At 37.1% G+C, this 27,830-nt stretch overlaps 2 protein-coding genes and 1 long non-coding RNA gene across 6 annotated transcripts; 1 reads left to right on the plus strand and 2 right to left on the minus strand.

Annotated features, from left to right (window-relative positions):
• Nucleotides 1-8,825: 8,825 nt before the first annotated feature.
• On the minus strand, nt 8,826-12,386 carry LOC103435673 (uncharacterized). The gene is made up of 2 exons (XR_529457.4): nt 12,017-12,386; nt 8,826-11,599 (listed from the first exon to the last, which is right to left on the minus strand). It is a non-coding gene; the product is annotated as an uncharacterized lncRNA (long non-coding RNA).
• A 2,875-nt stretch (nt 12,387-15,261) lies between these two features.
• On the minus strand, nt 15,262-22,578 carry LOC103419884 (ubiquitin carboxyl-terminal hydrolase 15-like). Of its 4 annotated transcripts, none has more exons than XM_070822607.1 (14): nt 22,149-22,578; nt 20,967-21,413; nt 19,803-20,238; nt 19,234-19,693; nt 19,008-19,156; nt 18,787-18,875; nt 18,205-18,290; nt 17,940-18,102; nt 17,645-17,768; nt 17,347-17,504; nt 17,156-17,240; nt 16,716-16,928; nt 16,336-16,397; nt 15,262-16,099 (listed from the first exon to the last, which is right to left on the minus strand). In XM_070822607.1, exons 2-14 carry the CDS (start codon nt 21,260-21,262, stop codon nt 15,448-15,450), a joined length of 2,973 nt encoding a protein of 990 aa, XP_070678708.1. In that variant the 5' UTR covers nt 21,263-21,413; nt 22,149-22,578; the 3' UTR covers nt 15,262-15,447. The 4 variants fall into 4 exon arrangements, with proteins under 4 accessions (XP_070678708.1, XP_008356195.2, XP_017183458.2 ...); XM_008357973.4 differs by having other exon boundaries at nt 15,262-16,144; XM_017327969.3 differs by having other exon boundaries at nt 19,785-20,238; nt 22,149-22,499.
• Nucleotides 22,579-25,519: 2,941 nt separating this feature from the next.
• Nucleotides 25,520-27,733, plus strand: LOC103419883 (cationic amino acid transporter 8, vacuolar-like). Its single transcript, XM_008357972.3, has one exon. The coding sequence runs from the start codon at nt 25,739-25,741 to the stop codon at nt 27,506-27,508; it is 1,770 nt and encodes a 589-aa protein (XP_008356194.2). The 5' UTR covers nt 25,520-25,738; the 3' UTR covers nt 27,509-27,733.
• The last annotated feature ends 97 nt before the right edge of the window (nt 27,734-27,830 follow it).

Below are 27,830 nucleotides of genomic sequence, written 5' to 3' on the forward strand. Positions count from 1 at the left end.
GCTTGTTTTTCTTCTTTTAGATTCCACCATCTAGTCCTTGGGCACTTCCAAGTCTTGTTCTTTTTTCTCACTCTTTTGATATGTACATCCATCACCAACAAGCGATGTTGATTAGCCACGCTCTCTCCTGGTATAACTTTGCAATCCTTACAAGTTATACGATCCCCTTTCCTCATTAGAAGAAAATCTATTTCTGTTTTTGACGACCCACTCTTGTAGGTGATCACATGTTCTTCTCTCTTCTTAAAGAAGGTGTTGGCTAAGAAGAGATCATATGCCATTGCAAAATCCAAGATAGCTTCCCCATCCTCGTTTCTCTCCCCAAAACCATGGCCACCATGAAAACCTCCATAGTTGCCTGTCTCCCTGCCCACGTGTCCATTTAAATCTCCTCCTATAAATAACTTCTCTGTCTGAGCAATTCCTTGCACCAAGTCTCCAAGGTCTTCCCAAAATTTCTCCTTCGAACTCGTATCCAACCCTACTTGAGGTGCGTACGCACTAATCACATTGATAAGTTCTTGTCCTATTACAATCTTGATTGCCATGATTCTATCTCCTACCCTCTTGACATCTACAACATCTTGTGTCAAGGTCTTGTCCACGATGATGCCAACACCGTTTCTCGTTCTATTTGTGCCCGAATACCATAGTTTAAACCCTGAGTTTTCTAGATCCTTTGCCTTACGACCAACCCACTTAGTTTCTTGTAGGCACATAATATTTATCCTTCTCCTCACCATAACTTCTACTACTTCCATAGATTTTCCCGTCAAGGTTCCTATATTCCACGTTCCTAAACGCATTTTGCTCTCTTGAACTCTACCCTTCTGTCCTAGCTTCTTCACCATTCCCCGTCTAATAGGATCAAAGTACTTCTTTTGTGTGTCCCGTGTAAAGTTGATAGGAGCATATGCTCCCAAACAACTTTGAGTGGAGTCGTTCGAAAAGAAGTTTCTATAGCCCCCTTGCTCATTTAACACTGCATCTGGGTGCCGATGGAGATACAGCGACCCTTGCTCACTTATCACTGTGCTCAGGCCACACAGCGCACCACTTACGGGTGACGCCTTTCAAAATTGTATTATCTTCCCCCAACTAATACCATAGTCTATTAATTTTTTTCTTCGCTTATAATTGATACGTTTCATGTTCGACTCATATGGGCGTTGGTGTTCTCTATCAATACTAGATTTAAACAAGGGCATTTTAAGAAACAATAGTAGATGAGAATACATATTGAGAAAGGGTTAATAAGATTGGTGATTTCGTAAGAAAACTAGTAAAGCTAACTTAGGTACTAGATTGAACATATTAAAGAATAATTAAGATCTAAAGAAAATGTGTAAAAAATGAAAAAAGAGTGCAAAAATCACTCCCTTTTTTGGGGTTGGAAGCTCTTCTTATCTTAAAATTTGAGTTTTCTTGGTTTATTTTATACACAATAAAGTTATCCACCAATAACTCCAAGTCCAAGCAAACAAGTTACCAATAATGCTAGCCCCCTTTGTACTACATTCAATTAAGGTCATCACTGACCAAGCGGTATAGGCCACTGTTAGCACCAATTTTTGTGCCACTGTCAGCACCAATTTGTGCAAAAATTGTCTCCGATGAAGGACAAAAATGAATCTGCCAAAAAGAACAGGACTAGTTTAGCCAAGGGTATATGCCACATATAGCAATTAAGCCATCAAGCCCCTTGGCATGCCCCAACATGGGTATCCCAACTCAAGATGAAAAGATTTAGTCTTGCATGGTTGGAGATGAAAAAAATTTAATCCTACAATAATAATTCTTTTAAATATTAATTTTTAAAGGACTAAAACACAGCTAAAGGTCGGCTACATTTAGCTTTCCATGACTGAAGATGACCTAACATTCACACATAAACCAACTAGCTTATAGTAGGAAAACAATAATATGTGGTACTGGAATATATGCATACGTGATATAATCCATTTATGTGTATAGTATTGATTGACGATATGATTGATAATTCCCTTTTTAAGGTATGTTATCAATAAAATATCCACGCATACTCTACCAAATAAACTGATTATACCACATAACAATACACTCGTACCAAACATCCAACATAAAAAAAAATTAGTACCAGAGAAATTGTAAGTTCAGATCCCCCCATATAGAGAAGGGACCTTAAATATTAGCACCATTAAGTTTACAAAATAAAATTCCAATTAAAAGGAACCCACAAGCTCATGAGTTCTGACCAAACCGAAATAAAGTACGAAAATAGTTATAAAAGAAACATGCATGAAAGGCAGACCTCCCGACTTCAGTTAAGCTTGATCAGTACCAACATAACTTCCTATCAGAACCCACCAGACGACCCAGATCTCTTCCAGGACCTGCGCATGTAAAAGAAGAACACCATTTTAATTACATGTGAAAGCCAAGATTTGATTAACAAAAGAAAAGTGAAATGATATATAGAAATTGTATAGTTATATACTAACCCTACCTAGCTAGAAATGGTGCCAATAGTAGTCGTCTTCCTTCCTCTCCCTCACCGCCAGAGGGACATAGGTCTTGGGGTCTTCACCCAGCTTTCTCTTCCGCCTAGCCGGAGCGCCCGATGGTTTGGTGTTCGTTGAAGCCGGAGTTGGTGAGCTGTTTTTAGGTGCCTCTTCCAAGGTATACCTACAACATATATTCACACATTAACTAATTAATTCTGAACCTGTTATTGTATATACGTACAGTGCTTAATTCAATGTCTAAGAATTCACACATAAAAATTAGAAAACGACAGCATAATCTGTAGCTAAACTGCGACAGCATATATGTGTATTTGTAAGTTGAGAAAACATAATAGGTTAGGGTTAGGTTTAAATAATTAAATAATTAATAAACTTCATTTACCCAGTATCAACTGTCTCCTGGGCTGGAAAGAACATGTTTGAACGAATCGGGAAATTATTATGATTCTCCCCATTCCTTTCCATCTGACCATGGAGTGCTAACCCCATCTGCCAAAGGTAAAATATTACCAAGGAGTTAATAAAACCAGGCAATATATATATGATACATCCTCACGGTAAAAGGGGGATATAATCAGCTCATATGCAAGTAGACTAATATATATTTTGTTAAATGGTAACTGAAAACACGACCATTTGCGATAAAATTTCCAAACCTGTTGGTCTAACATGTAGAGTATTGAAAACAAAATCGTTATATTGAAGCTGTTCAACTTACATTTGGAGCACCATGTAAATGATCGACGGTAATATTTCCAGAGCCATTCCCCAGGATAGCATCTAAATTGATTTCTGGCTCCACGTCATAAATGTGAATACTGTCGAGAAAGGATATAGGAGGCGAATTTGGTACATCTCTCAATTCATTAGAGGAACCTGTATCATCTAATTCGCTTTTGTGAGATTTAAATTCTCTAAAAATATGGAAAATACATTACCATATAGTTAATATGCACATAACAACATTCACAACTCCTATATATATATATATATACTCCACACCCTAAACTTGATACATATCAATCGATCTCCAACAAAGCACAAGAAATTGAAGTACTACTACAAAGTATAGGTTTATAATTGAGGAATGGTTAGGACTACAACATTCAGCATTTCCTCATTTTGTTTTGTATGCAATTGACTCTAATGTGGAAAACTAAAAGCAATTATTATGAGGGTAGAAATGGCAACAAGATATGAAATTCTTATACTAATTGCAATTGACTGTTTCATATTGTAGTGTATGAGGTTTAAAAACATGGACGTCATCATGTAAGACACGTAAGACGCAACCATACAGTTAATTGTTGTTTGTTCAAAAATATTATAGCCGTACTATCACGTGTCGCATAAGAAATCTTTATTAGGAGAAAATTAGGTCTTGAATAATTAAGAATCAATTCTAGCTATTAGATGATAAGAAAGATCTCTACTAGTTGGGGTAAATTAAGCTATGTGCCTTAGATTTGAGTCCAATAATCATTATGATTTAATTATTTCATGTTGGGATGAAATAATCATATCGTATGTCTTCACGAGGGATTCAGAACTAGTGAATTGATCCTTCTCTTTTGGCTGCAGACTTCGGTCAAGGAAAGATTCAAGCTAGCCTTTCTTCCTGGGCAATGAGGCTATCTTCAGGCCTTCCAGCTTAAACTAAAGGAGTTGAGTGAGTAGCGACTTCTTAACTTAATAAGTAGTTGAAATCAGACTATTTAGGAAAAGGCGCGCCTTTACGTCTTAACGAATCATTGGGATTCGGTGTCTGAAAGTGGAGTTCGTGATCCTTAATTAAGAGTTCAGTTAAATATAATCAAAATTGGGGGTATTTTGTTTGAATATTAGATCCCTCAATATTGTAGCAAATAACTTTGTGGGGATTAATTAGAGGGATTATGAAAATTAATTGGATATCTCTCACTAAAAAGGAACATTGGAAAATATAATTCTGAAAAAAAAATTAGCAAGAGAAATTGATTTGAATTTTAATATAATTTCCCTCCACCTAATGCTACACAAGATTTATCTTTTAATAATTATTTCCTTTCATATCGTTTTCCTTCTACAAATCCTTCGAATCACAACCCTCTTTCTCTTAATTAAATAATTAAATATATAAAAAAGACTTTCCAAGTGATTCAAACCCTTGTCACGAAAAAGTAAAAATAAAAACAATTCAAAAACCATCAATTTCTTGATATATATATATATATATATATATATTTTTTTTTTTTTTTTTTTTTTTTTTTTTTTTTTTGGGTGATAGATTCAGAACCTTCCCAGATTGAGAACAAATTAAACAAAAGGGCTATCCAGATAAACCAATTTTTATCTGATAATTAAAATCCAAACATTGACATGCGTGGATAAGATTAGCTTGCAGGGTGTCTCAAGATTTCACCTGCTAAACTGATAACATGTTTATCCACCGGATCACTCATTTGGAGGCTGCCGAGATCGTGAAAACCCTAAAAACAAAGATAGCCATACAAGTCCAAAAGGTCAGATAGATCATATATATAGACAAATGTGGGCATATATACGCGCACACAGATATGTAGCTTAAATCTAGGGAAGAAATCAACATGCCTGAGGAATTGAGCTGAGGAGAGAGAAGCAATTACAGACAGAGACTCTCAGACAGCTGCTGCTAGAAAATATGTTTGGCAATTGAGGGTTTCATATTACATGTATATATAGTGCTAGAGGCTTCCTCTTCCAAGGGTTTAATCGAAATTTAACTCCTCACCAACTCATCAAAAGACACCTGCAATTATAACGCTCATACAAGTCAGCATAAGCACTTACATCAGCTGCCATGTGGAAGCTAAGTGTCTTTGTTAAACCTAGTAGTTCATAGCCATGTCATTAAGTCTAGTAACATGTAAACATCTTGTGCATGCAGGTTTCTAAGTTTTTTTTATACGACAATATATTTACATTACGGTTCGGAATAAATTAGTTGCAAATATTATACATGAATATACATATATTGCTATTCTTCAAACAATTACTGGTTAATTTTTCTATGCTGTTAACATATGTATTATTACGAAAGAGTATGTAGTAGCTAGTAGAAAATCTAAAACAATTTTTTAATTTAAATTTCCAGAGTTTATCTCCAACGGTAAATATTTTTCCAATAATCCTGGCTCGCCCAAGCATGTATTCACTTTTTCCTCCTAAACCGTAACGCAAATAGTATTACGAAATATACGAGGTTTCATTTGACGGTGCACACATATTGTTCATATTTAACTTCAACAGTAAACTATTTTCCCGCGTAAGCGCTTGCGTACTCATGCGCTCTTTTCTCCTAAACCATAGCGTAATTAAACACATTAGATGTACGAGGTTTCATTTGACGGCGTTGTTGTTCATATTTTTCAAATTTTTGTATATTCTTGCTTACAATTAACATATATTTATTCAATATGTGACAATTACTGTTAGTATTGAGATTAGTTTGATGATACTCTTTTTTTGAGTACAAAAATTCTCCTAATAGCTCATGAAAAAATAAAATGAATTTTTTTTTCTTTTTCTTTTTGTTGGATTTGATAACAAAGTAAAAAGACGTTATTGCACATCAAAGCATATGGTTGACACTTGGCATCCAAATATATATCTCACGAGATAGTGATTTTTCCGAAGTGCAATCCAGATTACATACCTTAATTGTCACCTAGCATGAACGACATGTGTCCTATGTGGTTGGTGGTATCCTACATGGCCTGTATTTCTGAAGTGGAAATTTAATTTTCATTTCCAACAAGTTTTAATTATTTAAGGCAGGTCATTTATTTAGTCGCATTATTGTAACTTTGTTGGAGCCATAATTATTAATTAATTTTCTTTCCAATTAGTTGAGGATGTAAAATTGAATTCAATAAAAAAAAAAGCAAATCCAATTTTTCATGGTCTATTGGTAACAAGTTACAAGTGTATATATGATAATCCAACCGTTTTTAATGAATATTTAATATCAACTTTTTTATGTTTTGCATATAATGATAAATGATAAACGCGTATCTTTTTAAAGTGTAAAAAAAAGTGGGAAACTAGATTATAATTCTCAATAAGATCTATTTTCATTAAAGTTTGATGTTAGCTAGATTAAATATTGATATTGATCCTTTAATGTGTAATCAATATGTGTACAAAAGTTACAGTGTGCTATTAAATATCATGCATGTTTCTATAAAAACAAATACTTATCAATGTGGAGAGACCGTCCTAAAAAATTAGAAGAAAAAACCTTTACACAATGATCACGCTACACATATATTGCTTAAGTGGTAACAATATATATTTTTATGCGCGCGCGCGCACATATATATATATATATATATATATATATATATATATATATATAATTTGATACTATTAACAACGACTATAAGGTCGTGAGAATTGTCACTCTATTGGAGCAACCTGGGTTACCAACTTTAGGCGAGGTTTATTCCCTAGCCAAGGGTTCATGGACCAGTCTTGGTCGCATTTCTCCTGCATGTCTGATGGATAAAGCTGCTGCCAATGTTATTGTTAATGGGGCTCTTCATTGACCTGTGTCTCGAAACACAAAGGATGAACGTGACTATTTTATATTGAAATTTGACTTGGGCCGTGAGGTATTTCGTCGGATGTCTTTGCCACACACTTTTAAATGGAAGTTTGAGTTGGGATTGCGATTGACTGTTACAGGAGATGAAAAATCTGTTGCTCTGTTTATCTTGGATATGAGGTCTGAAGATTATGCTCTTGATATATGGGTAATGAAAGAGTGGCAGAAAGGATTCGTGGACCAAATTGATAACTCTCGGTCCACAAGGTCCAGAAAGATTTGCACCCAGGGCATTAGGTTTTAGAAAGTGTGGTGAAGTATCGATGTTGCTGAGCAAAGAATCAAGTCATGAATTGGCATCGCTGGACCTTGTGAGCAAAGAAGTTCGAAATCTTTGGATTTCCGGATTTCAATTTTGCTCTGCTCATTTTTATGAAGAGTGCCTCATCTTACTGGACAAGACCAATGCGGAGTCTTACTAAGAAATAGATAGAACAGGTAATTTGATTATAGCCGTGAGATCAGAACATTGATTGTTATGAACATTTTATTTCTTTGTGTTCCGGATTTTTATGTTCATCAACACTTCGACTGGTGACTAAATTGCTGCGGGTTCCTATCGTATTCATCAAGCTCCTGTTGAGAACATTGCATGTTGACTTGTTGTGGCTTCTTTCTCTTAGCTGATTGTCTTGCTTCTGTTGCTAGAACAAAATATATGACTAAAACATACTCTGCTCTCATGTAAACTCAATTGGGAAAGCAAGAAGTTGACATATCAACTTGGTGAGAAGGTCGTTTTGAGCTTTTGCTAATATAAGAACTCGTGATGAATTTAAACAGTGGAGTGATCATGTCGTTGCTGCTACCGTATGAAGTTAGTTTGTTCTTATTTCATGGTTTTATTTTCTGCGGTAAAAGAATATTAGAATTGTGCGATAGTTCATGCGTTAAATCCCTTTTCCTACGGATTTCATCTGTTCAATAATTTATTTTCCAGTTTAAGAGAAGTTTCATTTGCATTCCTTAGGAAGTTATGACAATCGATGCCAACTATAATTATGTACCAATTACTGCAGTGGTTTTCTTGTTTCATTTCGTTGCAGATTTGAAATGCAGTGACGTCCTTTGCCAGAAGTTCCTGATGTAACCATGCAATTCCCTGACGTGAAACTTCTTATGTGACATGCTGACATGGTCTCGTTTCCTTGTTTCTCTTATTGATGTTTTGTAGAGCGTTAAACGTTATGCCTGAAGTGCCTACGTGTGTTGCATTCACTTGGCACGGACATATTTGGTCCAGCAGCTCTTCGTTTGGTTTCGGAAGTTTGAAGCTCTGCACCTGTTTCTGTTAAATGCTTTTGCAATTTGATTTTCGAAATGCTACCCATATGCTAGTCACGGGATGTGAATTGAAAACAAAAAACAAGTTCAAATCCAAATAACTATTATACTAAAGAGCAAAATATTGTAGAAATATATAAAATATAAGAAAAATATGGACTAGTTTTTGTAAAACTGTCAAAGAAATTACTAAATTTCCCTACTCGAGTAATTAGTGATTTGCAGTTTGACCAAAACCAACTGGTATACATTGTAACGGGTGATGAACGGCTCCAGTCGTTACCAACCTAACCCGGTATACTTCAACACAACTGCAATTTTCATGTGAGTTCGGGTCATGTTAGCCGGTCGTGTTATTGTAACGGCTCCAGTCGTTACCAACCTAACCCGGTCATGTTTATTGTACGTACGTATGGTATGACATGTCTTAATTAATCTTAAACCGATCATGCAAGAGATGAACATCTTTTTACAATTCAAGACTCTGAGCGATGCGTTATGCCCTCTGTACACGTCTGGATTGTCTTCATAAATGTCCACCAAGCCAGTAATGCAGAGATCAAAATGTGGTTCCAAAAGACAACTTAGTATTTGAGGCTGATGATTTGCAGAATAAGTTTCGTGCTAAAGCTCAGGAGAGAAAAGTTCACCACTGGAAAGAAATTCAGTACCAAATAAAGCACGGATCTTATTCTCTAAATCGAATCAACTAGCTTTCCAAATAAAAATTGCCCATCAGATCAAAGAAATTACGAAGAAACTTAATGTTATCGCATTAAGTAGGAGTTTTCAGTTGGAAGAACTCTTAATTGAAGATCTATGGTTTAAAATTTGAGAGATGGCAAGTCATACATTTGCGCATGCAGATAATATAGTTGAGAAAAATAGATATAAAAGGGCAACCTTTTGACTCTTGTTGTATCCCATATATCAAGAAAATGTATCCATCGTTCCAATAATCGGGATGGAAGGATTGGGCAAAACCGAACTTGCCCAATTCGTTTTTCATGATGAGGAGGTGGCTCAAAATAATTTTCAGTAAAAATGTGGGTGTGTGTCAAACACATTGACTTGCAGACACTTGACAAAAAGATTATATTTCTGACACTATATAAACCCAAAAACCTTGGAAGAGATCAAATGCAAAAAATCATGAGGGAGAAAATAGATGGGAAAATATTCTTTTTTGTGTTGGATGATGTGTGGAATGAGAATCATGAGAAGTTGCTTAGCTTGAAAGAGTTACTGATAGGTGGTGCAAAAGGTAGTAGAATAATAATAACTACTCGTTGTGAAACTGTTGGCACAAGATTGGACATATCAAAGATGTAATTTTACAGGGTTTAGATAAATTGCTTATTTTTTAAGAGGATGACTTTTGAAGATGGAAGAGTCAGGGAATGCAACTATTAAGACAGTAGAAAGGAGATTGCAAGCAATTGTTTAGAAGTTCCACTTGCTATAAGAACGATAGGTCAGATAATATATGTTGAACAATTGGAAACAGAGTGGCTGATGTTAAGAATAAATAACTTTTAAGTATAAGTCGAGGAAATTGATATTTTACTCACGCCTAAGCTAAGTTACGATGTTCTCCCAACGCATTTGAAGCATTGTTTTGCTTGCTGTAGCTTATTTCCCACCCAATTATTAGATTTATGTGCAAAAATTAATTAAACTTTGGATGACACAAGGGTTCATTAAGTCTTTAGACGAAAATGACAATTTGAAAGATATTGGTTAAAGATATTTTATGTAATTACATTGGAGATCACTTTTCCTGCAAGTTTATTCTCTAAAATAATTACATAAAAAATATCTTCAAGGTAATTCCATAAAATATTTATAACCAATATCTTTCAAATTATTAATTTCATTTGAAGACTTAATGAAGCGTCATCACAAGTTTTATTAATTGATGCACAGAAATCTCATAATTGGGTATGAATAAGCTATAATAAGCAAAACAATGCTTGAAATTTGCTGGAAGACCATTGTAACTGAGAATGGGCAAAATATCAGTTTATTTTTTACTTATTCTTGAAAGCATTTTACCCTTAAAACTCAACCACTTTGTTTCCACATTGCAGCATACATCATCTGACATATCGTCCTTCATGACAAGCGAAACTCCTTGATAAATACTAACAGTCTCCTCCCTTGCTGTCTTAATTGTTGCATTCCTTGGTTTTTTTCTATCTTAAAAAGTCAATTCTCTTAAATAACAACCAAGATTTTATTTATCCAAACCCTTTAAAATGTATAGCTTGGATGTGTCTAATCTCGTACCAACAATTTCACTACGAGTAATTATTAGTATTCTACTCATTTTTGCAACACCTATCAGCAAAGCTATGTCACTTCTAAAGATTCTCATTCCATACATCATCTAACACAAGAAGGAACCTTTTCAAATCTATCTTCTTCCTGATTCTTTTTTGGCATTTGATTACCTCAAGATTTTTGGATTTTTCCTTAGTGCCAGATTAAATAATCTTTATGGCAAGTGTATTAAGTCAATGTGTGTTTAACACACACACCCACATTTTCAGCTAAAAATTACTTTTAACCACCCCTTTGTCATGGAAAAAGGGGTTGGACATTACAATTTTGCCCAATCCTCCTATACCAACTATCAAAGCAAAGAATATAATCTCTTGACATATGAGATTCAACAGGAGTTGAATCATTGCCCTTTTATCTCTCTCTCAACTACATTATCTGCATGCACAAACAAATGACTCACCCTCTCACTAATTTGAAACTGTAAGATCTCAAGTAAGCAACTCTTCTAACTAAAAACGTCTAAGTAATGCAAAAACATTAAATTTCTTTCTAATATCTTTGATCTTATGGGCAATCTTCATCCGAAAAACAAATTGGTTCGAACTAGGGAAGAAAATACGTACTTTCTTTAAACACTGTATTCCCTTCAGCCATGAAGGTTTTCACTGAGCTTCAGTACGGAATTCATCCAGCACGTCATCAACTTCGAAAACTAAATCACCTACACATTGGAGCCACACTTTGATCACTTCATAACTGGTTTGCTCATGGAGCACAAATTGGAGTTGGGCAACAATCAGCTCAAGTTTCTGCAGCTTATCTCCCACACCCCAAAGCAATCCAATCTCTTTGAAAGCAGGGAGCTCAAATCGTCCTCACCTTCAGCCATTGCTTTGATAATCTGATCAGAGGTAATGGTCAAGGTAAGACTAGAGTCTTGGAGAGATTAACCCATATTGAGCAAAGATTAAGGAACAACGTAGACTAATCGTCCCAAAACGCCAAGGAAAAATAAAAAAAAGAACACATTGGACAGATGATCTTAATATTGTTCAGGGATTAGATATTTCAAACTGTGATTGTTGACTGATCAACCAACCAAAGGGATTTACTCTTAAGAATGCCGTATAAGATATAACAGAATTAAGGTACCAATGAAACTTGAGATATAACCAGATAAATTACATGTGCAAAGCTTATAGCCCAATTTCTAAAAAGAAATGACAATCGAAACACTTAAAAGCTTAGCAAAGATCATATAAACAATCAAGCAATAGAAACACATATTTCGAAACTGATTTTTGAGTGAGCTAAGTACCTTAGGAGGAGGAACAAGGCAGCAAGCGGCTGAGGATGGAGGATCAAGGTCAGATGGATTGATGGTGGTGCGGCAGGCGAGCAGATGGGATCCGGGTCGGCGACTATGGATCGCTGTGTCGATCTGGCGGTGCGGGACGGATTTGGGTCTGGGCTTCATAAAACACGGATTTGGGTCAGGCCGTGGTTCAGGCGGACGGAAGATTCATCGCATCAAGGTTCTGTTTCACGACAGATGAGGCGGGATGCAGGGGCTCTGGGTGCAGGGGTGGAGGGTTGGCGCAGTGGTTCCTGCCAGCATTTATAGAGAAACTTAAAAAACCCTAATACCTAAAATATCAAAATTATTTAAATAATAAAAAACTTAGGATACTAATCTCATTCACTTTCAACACAGGCTGTCCAAAGCGTGTTCTTATCGAACCTGCCAGACACCATGGCTCCTTCTAGAATCTAAAAAATCTAATCAGATTTTTGAAGTGCTAATAATAATTTTCTTTCGATATATGTCGAGGATCCTTCTTGTAAGAGGGCCAGCCTTAGGTTGGTTCCAATCAGGTATCTCAACTTGTCATTCAGCCTTCAACTTGTTTACTTCCTTAAAGAGCTGTAGGACAAGAGGGTCCTAAATGAAATCATGTACCACTGAAGCTTTCTTTCGTAAGTGTTTTTATTGCCTAAACCCGTTTACATAAATCTTTCTCCCATGTGATATATTTTCCTTTTTTTCATACATTTTTCAATTTGTTTCTACCCTTTAGATTAATAAATCCAAGAAGGAATCAACGGACAAAAACCAAGCATAATTGCATAGAGATGCTAAAAGTGTGCACGCATCACTACCTTTTTTTGGTATGGTTGGTTTTAGATAGATATCTAGATAAGCATTAGAGCACTTCTAGCGTTGGCTGTAGCTCGGGGGACCGGCCAGCAAACAGGGCCTGAGAGCCCGGCCTATTGACTCCAGCATGTGGGAGCCCGAGGGCCAAGGTAGGCCTGAGCACCAAGCCTGTCACGCCAGCTCGCGAGCCCGAAGGTTATCTGACACAGGCTGACGTCAGCCCCTTTTGTTTTTTTTCGTTTTTTCTATCAGGCGCGTGCACTGCATCCGCGCGTGGGGGCGCATCACCCGACATATTTTCAACGAATGGGTCTTGCGGTGCAGTTTCAAATTGTTACCGTTAGGAAGCCACGTGGCTTCCCATGGTCTGTTGGATCTCAACATCAAGAAAATGTGAACCATCAGATTTGCAACGATAGAAAAAATAAAAAAATCTTATTTAATATCAACAATTGGATCTGAGATCAACGGTTGATATTATTCTCCTTTATAAATAAAAAAAATAGTTTTAAAATTCAGAAATGTTACCGTTGTGTCACGTGGCACAATCTGAAGTTTGTTTTTACTTTTCTATAAATACCTTCTACGCTCATCATCCTCTTCCATCTCATTTTGGGCCACTTGGAGATTGAACATTCCTTCTGATTGGTTAAATAATTCTTCCTCTTACTGATTGATTTCCCACATTATCCTTGAAAAAGAAGTCATTGTAAAAATGAAGCAAAAACTATGAATAATGATAGAGATTTTGGTGAAGAATGAAGTAGAAACTATGAATAATGATAGAGATCTTGAGAAAATTGGTGTGAGATTTGTGAGGATGGATAGTGGATTATATGGAGGATTCAGAAAGGATTATGTTGTAGATAATGTCATGTGTCATGCCGTCATTCGTTAAAAATCTGATGGAAATCTATCCTCAAAGATTGTGACACGTGGCACGACGTAATTGGTTAATAATTTTATCGAAAATCCATCACCAATAATTGTATTTTCGGATAATGACACGTGACGCAACGAGTACGATTAAAAATCTTTTCGGAAATCCATTACCAATAATTATCTTTTCGGATTTTATGACACATGGCGCAATGAGAACGATTAAAAATCTTATCCGAAATTACAAAAAAAATTATTTTGTATTATTTTATAACTTTTTGGATAATACCACGTGGCGCAACGAGAACGATTAAAAATCTTATCGGAAATTCATCACCAATAATTGTCTTTTTGGATTTTATGACACGTGGCGCAACGAGAACGATTAAAAATCTTATCCGAAATTACAAATAAAATTATTTTGTATTATTTTATAAATAAAAAAAATACTAATATTTTATTGCCTATTGCTAGGGCTATTGAACTGCAACGGTGGAGATGCAAAAGGCGGTTATTGTTCATTAAGGGCAGTTATTGTTCACTGGATGGATAACATAGTGTATTACCTAGGGGTTCCCACGCTGGAACTGCTTTTATATCGCGGACAAGAGTCCTTGATTAAACATTGGCGTGGAGTGTGTCTACTGCGGAAAATGCCTTCCATTCTTCTCGGTTTCATCGAGACGGATTTCAGGTATTGGAGAATAGAGTCACCCGTTATTATTCTCTTCATATTTTAATTTTTCTTTCTTAGTCACATGTCTACGTTGAGTAACGCTTTGCAAGAAATGGTGTCATTGGTACTAAAAGTGATAGGGTTGATGCTTAAAGTTAAAAGTGATAGGGCTGGTGCTTAAAGTTGTAGTGTAACACATTCAAACATTTTACTCTGTTTTAAGTTAACGATGTTCTTAAGAAAGTTAAAGCATATCCTATTCTCAAAGAGTGGTTCAACAATATTAACAATTGTTTAGTCGTTTGATTGTCAATATTTTTATTTTCACTTTGTCTAATAAACTATGGTTTGTTGCGCTTTTTAGATGATCTAATATCTTTATATTTAAATAATTTTTTGCAAGAATGACCTTTGAATGAAGAGCTAAAATATAGACAACTTCGATAATTGAAAATGGGTAGCCTCAACATGAAAAGTTGAGAACATATCCTTACAGAAGGACTGTTAACCCTACAACAAAATCTCCACTTAAATATTGAAAGCAATGAGAGGTGAAACAATAACTACTTCCAGCATGTTACAGTGGGAAGTCCATACCTGCTAATTATTTATACCTTCTTTTTCCTGTGCATAATGTTTTTTACTACTTACTAGTGTCAAACTTTCTCACAGTTTACCATCTAGCAATGGATTCCAAAGGTAGGCAGCCATGGATTTTAACTTTTCCAAGTAAAAGTAAAGAACATCTCCTTGAAAGAACTTCAGCTGGTAGCAAATAGTTTCACCAGATTTTATGAGCTACAGGTGAAACACAAGTTTATTCGTAAGCAAAAGATATTCCGAAGACAGATTGAAGCAAAGGAAAATCCCGGGACTCTACAATTTCCGGTGTTAATTAGATCGCTAACAAGAAGATTGTTACATTTACTTGTTTTGATATGAAACATGCCCCAATCAGCAATACATTGAAAACAAAAATGTTGGGGCACAGCTCCTACCAGACTAAATAATATATTCAATCAGTATCTCATATAGATTAGAGTTTACAATGATCCGAGGTTCGGTCAAGACTATATATTGGGTTAGTCCCATATCTTACAAACGAGCTGCATTTAGTATCCAGAGGGTGTTCAGTTTGTGAATCACTGACCTTTCTTGAATAGTTTCGTTTCTGTGCTCTGTCAACGGGATGGGTTGATGAGTACGAATCCAAAATAACACCCTTATCCTTGGAAACAAATCTAGTGTGTGGCCTACTATTTGAAAATTTTCTGCAGGATGCAGAACTGCGAGAATACTCCGGTGCATATAACGTGTTGAAAATTGAAGAGATTGGATCCATATTGCAAGCATCGGCACAATCCACAGTACTGAAAGAGTCTCTAGTACTCTCAGTCGTGAAAGAGGCCTCATCAGAACTTGTAAAAAGGGACCAATCACTTGACGTAGCATCAGAGAACTCCACGCCCATGGGCTCACCATATGTTTCCATCATTGGGAAAACATTCCCGTTAGAACTCCTATGGATGTCATTGGTGGTGCTGTTGCCAAAGCCATTTGCAATCTCTGGCCTGATATCATCTGGTAAATGCTCTGGACTAGCAAATTGGCTGCTGTGTTTGCTTTGGCCTGGCCTTGACTTCTGAGCTTTCGACGTGCATTGATTTTCGAAATTTGGAACTTGCTCCCTGATAGCTTTTCCAGAAAATCCTCTGTGAGGGCGGGGACAAGACCTGGGAAAGAAAGATGAATATGTAGAACACCACCAATTGAACCCCTCCCAGTTCACAACCACCTTAGTTCGTACTATCTACTAAATGCTAATATATTCCAACATACAATCATACGAATGCTAAAACCCCCAATAAAGAAACGGTAAGGAAAGAGATCATGGTGGGTTCTTTTCAATGCCAATAAGACTCACCTCATGTAAAATAAGATATATGCTCCTTCCATCATAACCTGGCTCATTGAAACGGGGTGAACCTGTTTATGAAGTACGACCAACCTTAGGACCCAAATTCATTGACGGAAAATAAAACAAGAAATATAAACTTCAATCATTCCTTTGTCTGTCAAGCATATGCACCAAGGGAAACCATGTCAACACTCAAAAGGCATAAATGCAAGGAAAGCAAATAAAAGGAATTCTAACCTAGAGATCCCCTTAATATTTACACGCACTCAGCAGGTATATTCAGATTGAACTTCCATTTTATTTGTGTTTAAGGAAAACAAATTTAAACCATTATCACAAAATCCCCAAACCCTTGCTCTAAAATGTTGATTAGAAAAGGCGTTTACCTCAGTGTCATCTATCCTGAACCAATCGCCTCGCATATCTTTCACATATGCCACATAATGTCCAGAGAAAGATGCATTCTGCGTATCCAAATGCACCACAACACCATAGAGCAAGTAAAGAGGAGGAATGTCACCCGTTCCAGTCATAAATGGAATCATATCCAGCATGTCTGGAAAAGTGATGCACTTGTTTATTTTTCCATATTTTCCCTCCTGGTGAAGAACCAGCTGTTATTTAGGATTCCAGCAACAGAAGTAGTGCCCAGCATATAAAACCAGAAAGCCCTACAGTTATCTAGCAGGAAGGTGCCAAATCTGAAAATCCTTTTTTCATGGGTGGAAGTTGGAAGCACGAGATGACTAGGGATTTGAATTGTGATTCGAACCAAAAACCAGAAAATTCTTCACTCTCAAGTCTCAATGCTAAATCTAATCAATACCTGAAATCTCTTCAAGACAATTGTGAGTATATTTGGCGCCTCATGTATGCTCAATTGCTTCCTGGCTCGAACATATGCAGCACACCTTTTCCACAAAAATGTGAGTTTGTAAGTCACTGAAGTTCTAAGGTAAAACTAAAAACTCATACATAACCTGGGTTCTAACAAATACTAAATTTGGGTTACCAGACCTTCCACATCTGTACATGTTTTCTCCATCCAAATCTTCAGGGGTTGTAAACTGAGTCAGCGCATCTTCAAGTGATTCAACCCAACCAAATATCTCTAAGGTAAGATCCATGATGTTCTCATATCGTTCCGACTCATGATGACATCTCAAACACTTGACCTGGTGGCATTAACATTGATATATCCATGATTAGTGTGGGCAAAGAAGAATATAACTTAAAAAACAAGGGAAACAAAGAGCAGTTCGATGAAAAAACGATTTATAACAACTTGAGAAGTGGGAAAATACGCAATAAGCACCTTTGATCTGAGATGTCCGCCAAATGTATGTTGTATAAAAGTTGTTTCTTGCAATCTAGGATCAACCTTGTTTTCACCACCCAGCCCCTCCAAGCATATAGATTGCATTGACGTAACTAGAAGCCTGGATAAATACCGCACACATGATAAACTAAAATTCCTCCCACAAAATTTGAAACTTCGATATTTTAAATTTAATTTCTAAAGCTGAATACATATGGAGGTTGGTACAGATACAAATGCTTGCACATCAGTATTAAGAAAAGGAACACATAACTGGTAAGTTTAGACAGACCTTAAGAATTCATGTGCATCTTCTTGACTTCCATCACCAATTTGGCAATTGATACTCCTCATATGAAAAAGAATTCGGCTAGGAGAAAGTGGGCCCCCACTTTCTCGTAACATCATCACATGTTGCTCCAGCTCACACATGAGACACCAATCTTTACCACAACCTAATACATATCACAGCAAAAGTGATTCAGATGTGCTTATAAACAAAATGCCGACATGTAAATTCATTGGAAGATTAAAGGGATACGACGAAAGGTAAGTACAGGCTCTTGAATGTGATCTGCGAAGCAAATAGATAATGAGAGGCTTTGTGCAGGTTAAACACTGCAAGACAGCATTTGCATAGCAACTGCAAGAAAAATAAATTATTATTAATCACGATAACCCAATGATACAACACATCAACTATGAAAAAAATTAATGGTTCAATTTCAGGACTTTATTTATATGAATCTGATTATCAACAACCCATCTGCATCTCCACAAAGTACATTAGTCACCTTTTAGTCAAACTTTATCTCTCTTCTATTACTATTAGTCGTATATTCTTTTATGTATAAAGAAATGTAAAGGTTATCATAAGAATTCAAAATCAGGAAATTACAGGCAGGCTATGCAGACAATCACCAAAAATTACAACACATGAACTAATGTATTACTAGAAGCAGTGCAATGAGATCAATACTTGTTTTACTTCTGATCTAGTCATGCTAATCAACAAAACTTCACCTCTTTATTTTACCGTTAAGTATGAATGGAGTATTCAATTCTAATCTATGAAAGAGTTCAAAAAGAAATTCTAATCCATGAAACTAATAATGCAAACATAAGCTATCATAATTTACCTGTTCCCACAATTCAAAAGGCCCCGAGGTGATAAGTCAAAGAATTCACACTGAAAGTACTTCACAAACTCATCATAAGGGAACAGGACCTGAGAGGCAAAGAATACATCAGTGACAAGTCCATTCAACTCAGAATCAGAAAAAGAATATAACTCATGGAGAAGGATAGTAAATAATTCAGGAGATATATTATGGTGATATATTCAAACAGAGATAGTGACCTTCTTAGTTTTCTGTCGGTAACCATTCACTTCGGGGACTTCCTGTCTGGTCAAGTTCTTTGGCTTCTTTAGATCCATCATTTTCATGATCCTACTGTTTGCAATTCCATTGCTACCCTGTGCAGTGGTATCTCTCATTCTAGTTACTTCTGCAGCACAAACATAGAGTTATAGCAACTATGAAGTGCAAAGGTATATTTACAGAGTAGTAGTTCAATAGACTGACTTGAATCTTCAGCAATATGTCCCTGCCTCTCTATCTCTGAGTAACACTGCTCTCCTGAGACTTCCATTGTTGAATTTGGCAATTTAGACACCTTTCTCCCAAGAGAATACGGAGCTCTTTTAACCTTTATGCTAGCCTTCATTGTTGTCATTTCAGCACATTTGAAATCTGTTGTTTCATCATTGGATAATATTTCCCCTTTAAGGGATTTTCCTCCATTTGGAATGAAGTCCAACCCATTTTCATGCACATCTATTCCACTTTTTGAAGAATATGCCGAGGATGTTAATCCAGAGTTGCTTCTTGATTCATATATGTTGCCATTTTGACCTTGAGACTTATCATTCTCATGCACCGTATTTCTTGAAGTAGCTTGTCCCTTCATATAACTATCAGAAATATTGACATTTTGCACCATAGGATTGCCCTCCCCTGCTAACTGAGTGTCATAATTTCTTAACTGCAGCCAACAGTACAACATAATTATCAGACATGAAATCACATAATGTATAGAAAGATTAATGATAGCAGAATAACAAAGTGACACAAACTTTATGCTCCATAAAAACCTCTTTTGATGAATTAACATTAGAAGATTCCAAATGGGTAGTCCAACCAAAAGATGTTTCTTCAGAAGAATCAAATGCAACTCCAACTTTTTTTCTTAATTCTCTCTGGGATTTTCTGGAAACCCGTTTGTCCACACTTCTTCTCTCCGGCATGGAAACTTGAGAGGTATCAACCGAAGAACAGTCAAGCATATCAGGGACACCAGTGCTTGTTGAAGGATAAATTATATTATCAGCTGGTGCTTGCTCTGCTAAAATCTGCTCCATCTTACTCCCAAAGTACTGTGAATTGATGCTGTCATTAGGTAAGAACTTCTCGTGAAATGATTCTCCAAATGAGACAGCCTTAGGAGATGAGCTTGAACAAGTAGGTTCCAACTGCAGACATTCTTGCCTGTGAACTTCCCTCCAATGAATTATTTGACAATTACCAGAACTGCATATAATCCATATAAACATTTAGGGACTGAGATCATGTTTGCACCTTTAGCTCATAAGGAGAAATATTTATTTGATAACACGTTCTTGCTGAAAAGTATCACATGTGTTTGCATGTTTCTGTTTTGCGGTTCTCCTTTTTACCATATTTGGTACAAGACCATGAAATCCCCAAATGAGCTACTTGATTTTAGTTAGCTGAATGTTGCACACTTTTTTTCCCTAGCTCGATCTTTAGTTCAGTGCTTGCATTCTAGTTCCCTTTCACAGAAGACTTTTAAGAGAAATATATATCATCCACAAGCATAATACTCTTTAACTATTAAAGTCACTCTTTCCCCAAAATCTAAATCATGGTTTAAGGTAAAATAAATAGATATTTGAGTTCACTGCTTGAATAAGGTGAAGACTAATTTGACCAAAAGGAACCAAATCAAGTTTTCATTTTTTTCTATTCCAAAACCACAGTTTGAGCACACAACACAAGCACCGATGTTAGTTTATATTATATAACCAAAGCAAGAAATTAAACAGAAGATACAGCTGTAATAGATCTTGAACAAAACACCAATCCTGTAGTGCATACGTCACAATGGTTGCAAGACTACAATTTTAAATTCAGTTTCAATCTCTTTAATCAGACAAGCATTTTTTTGTATTATTGAAATATAAAGGGAGAATATACTGACAGAAAATCTGTGTTCTTGCTATCAAATTAGAGCATACCAATATCTGACAGATTTGCATCTAGAGCAGCGGGTTGTAGCTGTACTATAGCATCTGGCACATACTTGAAGTCCATTCTTTGAAGGACTTGAGGAAGACACAGGAGGAATAACAGCAGCAACAGCCATTGCTTCTGCTCTGAGAGCTTCTTCTGCAGCCAGTTGAGCAAGCAAACTTACCCTGTCTCTCTTCTTTGATGAATCACTCCATTTTCCAAGTAAAACGTAAGCAACCAAAGGGAGTACAACGAAAACCAGAAACAGGACCGGTATATCAGCTTCCCTTGGCTCAAGCATGTCCTCACCAGCATACTCATGTCCAATACCCCGTCAAAGCCACTAACCGGGAGATGATCTCTCAAAGTTACAAAATTTAAAATAAATTGACATCTAGGTCGGCAGCATGAAGCGCAAGATAAATCATATTCCACGGGACCACCACTCCGACCTGTCAAATTTTCAGATTTAAATTTTTACAAAATATAGTTTTGGTTCAAAACATAAAATTCAAGACTACATTTTTCATTTTTGTTCAGAACATTACATATATTTACATTCAAATGACTAAATTCTGAGCCTTTGAATTCAAAACAGACTGGTCATTCAACTAAAAAGTAAATATGACCTACATTTACCATAACATTGTTGATATAGCTTGAATCTATTTTGGTTCAATGTGACTATTGTCGTCAAACATTTCATCAGTCCGATAAAACAGAATATACGAAATATTGCTTATCGAAACAATAACAGAACCAATGAACCCTAACGGGTTACAGAAGCAATGTGAACAGCAACAAATCTCTCCCATTTCAGCACACCCATTATTCAAAATCGAAATCTAAGAGAACCGATTTGAGATATTTATCATGTTTTCCCCAATCTTGGCACATACCACGGCATTCTGCTAACCAAATCCCTAAAAGGAGACCCAGCAGTGTTTCACCAAAATGCCAGAAACTCAAAATTTATCTAAAAACTTCTGCAAGAACATTACTTTGGCAAACTTACACTTCCACAATTGAACAAACCAGCTAATTATTCCTGTCATTTCAAATTTAATGAGAAAACAAAAGGGAACCCAGTACAGAACAAGCAATGCAAATCTGAGATGTAAGTACAAAATAGTGAAAAACCATTGGAAAAGTAGAGAGAGAGAATGGAGCAGCTAGAAGAAGCATACCAGATGCCCAAGCAAGAAATCTGAGCCAAACCCAACTCACACTCTGAGCTCTGCTTCCTCCCCTCCACTCTCCTCTTCTGGAAAAAAAAAATTGGTTCTTTGATTCCTCAGATGATAAGCTCAAACAAAACAAACAAAAACTCTTCTCTCTCTCTCTCTCTCTCTCTCTGGTTCTTCACTTCGTACTACGCAACTCACTTTTTAAAGCTCGGTAATTCTCCTCTCCATCCTCGCAAACCCACATCAGTGTGTGCTCATTGAGAATCTGGACACGTGGCGCGGACCCTTTGGACGCCAATCCTTCAGGTGCGCGGCCCACCAGACCCATGTTGCAGAGACATGATAAAAGTTGATTTGATTGATTGGTTTGAGGCCGTAGGATCTAGGCCGGAGGGGGTGGACTAGGGTCAAAAAAATGTTCAAATGATTTGACAAAAAAAAAAAAAAAAATTGTCCAAATGACATGATGGGGAGTTAGGGGTTGGGACCCGCCGGATGACGTTCCCAATAATTTTTAGCAGCGGGCCACGTTAATGGTCGATTTCCCGTGGGATTGAATTGAACTTTCGAAGAGAGGTAATTGTTTGCGGAGGCCAACCGGCCCGACCTGGTGAATTGAAAATTTGAGGGAAGGAGGAGAATCGTACTGCCTTTTTTACAATAAAGAATTCAAATTTTTGGGGGATCGTGTGATTTTTATGCCTCAATTTCAATAAGTATGCATGAAAATAAAGTAACTTAGATGGATTAGATATATTGTTGAGGTTCTGATCGATATCGATATATAAGAAACTAAACTCCGTACATGTCAATATCTTACACGATTTTACTTTACCACTTGAACTAATTTCGTAAACCTAACAATGTTTGCAATGTGCTTTTAGACTACATTTTGTTTTCATATGAGTTGCAAAAATAAAATGTATTGATCATGGAAAATGAGTAATTTGTAAATTCAGTATGGATTTTAACTCTAACAATAATGGGTTTTTAACCCTTTTGTAAATTCATTGTGGTGAAAATAATGCGTGTCAAAGTGTAATTTGGTTACAATTAACATGATATTTTTACTTCTACATTTGAGAGTTTAATTTTGACATATTTTATGACTGAAGAATGAGATTTGTAGACACATTTAACTAATGAGCGTAATCTACATAGCTTATAGCTTAGGCTTTTCATGTAGTAACACTATTTGTGGCATATTTGAATCCCTTTTACTATTTAAATATGCTTGTGTCCACTTTTGACCTACTCTATATATCCTTCCCGATGAGGCTGAGCCCCAACTAGTGCAATATGATTTGCCATTTAAATGAAAAGCCTCAAGGGATGGATCCAACCTCAGATTTAGTTTGACACGTTCATTTGTCGAGAAATAACACCTAAATATTTTTTAGCATGTATTGTTATGTAAAAATTTTTACTCCCACATTTGGGAGTTTAATTTCGACATATTCTATTATTGAAAAATGAGATTTGTAGACACCTTTAACTAATGAGTGTAACCTACATAGCTTATAGCTGAAGCTTTTCATGCGGTAACACTATTGTGGCAATATTTGAAGGACCTGGATTGTCTGCCCTCCCATTTCGGTGCCCTCCCGTGCTCTCCTATTTTGTGTGGTCACGGTTAAGCCACGTCAACATTTTATATTGTTTTTTTATAAAAATAATAAAACAAAAAATAATAATAATATAAAAAGTTGACGTGGTTTAACCGTGATCACACAAACAGGAATGCACCGAAATGGGAGGGCAGACAATCCAAGTCCTATTTGAATCCATTTTACTATTTAAATATGCTCGTTGTGACCACTTTTTACCTACCCTATAGGTCCTTCGCGAATAGGCTAAAGCCCCAATTAGTGCAATTGTAGTACACCTTGCGATCTCACGTGCTTCCGCAATAGGATTTACCATTTAAATGAAAAGCCTCAAGGGATGGATCCAACCTAAGACTTAGTTTGACATGTTCATTTGTCGAGAAATGACGCTTGAAGATTTTCTAGCATGTATTGTTGTGTAGAAATTTTGAACCAAACATCCAATTATCTATCATTTCATGACACTTGACAATCATGTTTTATGTGTGGAATAACTTTGACTTGTTCTGTACGCCCATAAATTTTACTTGGGGTGGGATTATGCGTTTTCCCCTAAATATGACATTACATCAATGTTTCATGTTTTTTCTTTCACAAGGTGATTTGCCATCCGTCCCTTGGGGCAGGGAATACCCTATTAACCTGAGAGCTTAGAGTATGCTTAATTTGACCTTAACATGAGGGGACAATGAATTACTCACTCACTCGACTCATCCATCATACAGTCAATCACTTTAACGCTTTGCTCCCTTGCCCACTTGATGTTTCATAATTGTGTAACGTATATAATAAGGATTTTTCCACTACCATCGATTAGGTGGTGGTGCTTGATTGATTGGGTTAATAGAGAACAATTTGCATAATGTTTCTAGATGGTAGTTGGCAATCATGTCCGTCAAGAAAAAATGGTTGCAGCTGAATGTGATATGGAGAATCATTTAGCTTGAGTCTTGTTTGCGTTCGATTAGTCATGATGATATAATGAGTCGTTTGCTTCCTCGATTGGTTAGGCAGTTTTGATTCCTACCAATTTCCTCTTATCATGATTCCAAAGCTAGATCCGTGTAAAGTTGTTTTATGCCTTGTGTTTCAAGGCATTAGACCTCATCCTACTCCAATCATTATGCTTCTCCATTTATCATAAGACCCTTCATCTAGATGTTAATTTTTAAGTTAAATTTCAACAGTTTTGTGCGTGATTCTTTTTGTTGCCATTGTTTAGTTATCATAAATGTGGATGTTGATCAATAGATTATAAATGGGTCTTCTTCATGTGAAAGAAATCGATTTATGGTTTCTTAACTTGTGATACGACGCTCCATATTTTTTGCCGATGTTTAAACTGTTAGTCATTTATGCTCCCTATCCGTTTTGATGTCATTTGAGTTTGACCCTCCCCTCCTGCTAGGCAGGTGTTGAGCCATGTGGCCCTTGTGGCTCTCTTGTTTGAGTAATTTTAGTTATTTTCCAATATATTTTCTTTCTAAATACTAACAGAATAAAACGTGACAAATGTGGCAGCCTTGTATGACGGTTAAATAAAACAAAACAAAAAAACAAATGGTAATAATATCATAATTACATCCCAAAATAAAAACAAAAACTAATGATCAAGATCAACCGCTAATTATAATGACCTGGATGGTCTGCCCTCTTTATCCCATACTATTCTCATCATTTTTTATTTCTATGATCACGGTTAACATTTTATATTGATTTTTTTATAAAATAATAAGAATATAAAATATTAATATAGTTTAATCATGATCAGAGAGGAGAAGGTTACAGGATGAGGGAGCGCAGGCAATCCAGCTCCAATTATAATTCCCCAGTAATTGTTTCCTTCCATAATTCACCCGCCATCAACCACCTCTTCGTCTCCAAGTCCAACTCCAACTCCAACTCCAACTCCAACACCAACACCAACACCAGCATCTGCAACACTTCAAAACCTACCAACCCTCAGAGCCGCCGTAAACCGCCATGGATTTACATCCCGTGCAGGAAGACCAGCAGGACCCAAAACCCAGAAGCTACTGGAGCAGATGGAGCAAGCAGGACTTCTTCCCAGAACCCTCATTCCAGAACTTCAATTCCTACAAGGACGCACTCTCCCACACCCCCTCCCGCCTTAAGGACCGCCTCTTCCACCGCTCCTCCGACTCCTTCGAGCTCCTCCAGCTCCCCAAACAGAGCGAGAATCGCATGAAGCGCTGCCTCACCTGGTGGGACTTAATCTGGCTCGGCGTCGGCTCCGTCGTTGGTTCAGGCATTTTCGTCATCACTGGGCAGGCAACCCGCGTGAACGCCGGTCCGGCCATTGTTCTCTCCTACGCCATCTCTGGCTTCTCTGCTTTGCTCTCGGTTTTGTGCTACTCAGAGTTCGCCGTCGAAGTCCCAGTTGCCGGCGGGTCGTTTTCGTATCTTCGGATCGAGTTGGGGGACTTTGTGGCGTTCATTGCTGTGGGGAACATCCTCCTGGAGGCTCTGGTGGGTTCGGCAGGGCTCGGAAGGTCTTGGTCTTCTTACTTTGCCAGCATTTTAAGGACTGATGACACCGATTTTCTGCGAATTCGTGTAAAGTCTCTGCCTGATGGGTTTAATCTTTTGGACCCAATAGCTGTTGTGGTGCTTTTGGTTGCTAATAGTATTGCAATAAGTGGGACTAGGAGGACTTCTGTGTTGAATTGGATTGCTTCCATAGCTAGTGGTTTGATCATAGTGTTTATATTGATTGTTGGGTTTGTTAAGGGAAAGACTGAGAATTTGGTGCCCTTTTTCCCATATGGGGCAAAGGGCGTTTTCGAGGCGGCTGCTGTTGTGTACTGGTCTTATACTGGTTTCGATATGGTTGCCAATATGGCCGAGGAAGCGAAGAAACCCTCGAGGGACATACCGGTTGGTTTGGTTGGTTCTATGAGTCTGATCACAGTGGTTTATTGCTTGATGGCTTTGGTGTTGAGTATGATGCAGAAATACACTCAAATCGATAAAGATGCCGCTTATTCGGTTGCTTTTGAGGCAATTGGGATGAGTTGGGCTAAGTACTTAGTGAGTATATGTGCCCTCAAGGGAATGACTACAAGTCTGCTGGTTGGGTCTATGGGGCAAGCTAGGTATACCACTCAGATTGCAAGAGCACATATGATCTCACCCTGGTTTGCTTTGGTTCACCCGAAAACTGGAACCCCCATTTATGCTACTGCATTGGTAACCTTAATTAGTGCGGTTGTTGCTCTATTCACTAGTCTGGATGTGCTGTCGAGCGTCTTCTCTTTCAGTACGCTCTGCATATTTATGTTTGTGGCTATTGCATTGCTTGTGAGGCGATATTATGTTAAGGATGTGACGCCAACGATTGATTTGGTCCAATTCCTTGTATGTTTGTTCTTAATAATCGGTGGTTCTACTGGAATTACGGCGGTTTGGGATAAAGGCATGCGCGGGTGGGTTTGGTATGTAGTGTTTTCTGTGATTTGGTTATCGGGGACTTTGTGGATGGCATTGCTTCCAAAGCACCGAGTTCCTAAGGTTTGGGGGGTTCCACTTGTTCCGTGGTTGCCTGCATTGTCGATTGGAATTAATGTTTTTCTCATTGGGTCTCTGGGTTATGTTGCATTCTGGAGGTTTTTCATTTGCACCGCAGTCATGGTTCTCTACTATTTGTTCGTCGGTGTACATGCAACATATGATGTAGCTCACCAGATTGAACAAGAACCAAAAACTGAAGAGGGAAATGAAATCGCTAGTTAAGAGGTGCTATGCTTGTCTACTAGTTGACGGTCGGTGTAGATGCAGCATATGATGTGGCTCAACAGATTGAACAAGAACGAAGAACCGACAGTATATCTCTTAAGAGAATTTGTGAGTATAAGTTATCGCGTTAGATTGTCTAGTTTTCCATATCTTCAGCTTCGTTTTTCATGTTGTTTTAGTTTCGAATAAAGTTAATGGGAACAAGGTAGTTTCTACGACGAAGGAAGTCAAGTTTCCACCATAAAATCAAAATGTGTCCCAACCCGTTGTATGCACATCTACGGTCCCTTAATTCTCCGACGCAGGATTCACAATGTCA

This window comes from Malus domestica, chromosome 05, assembly GCF_042453785.1.
Source record: "Malus domestica chromosome 05, GDT2T_hap1".
Classification (NCBI taxonomy): Eukaryota; Viridiplantae; Streptophyta; class Magnoliopsida; order Rosales; family Rosaceae; genus Malus; species Malus domestica.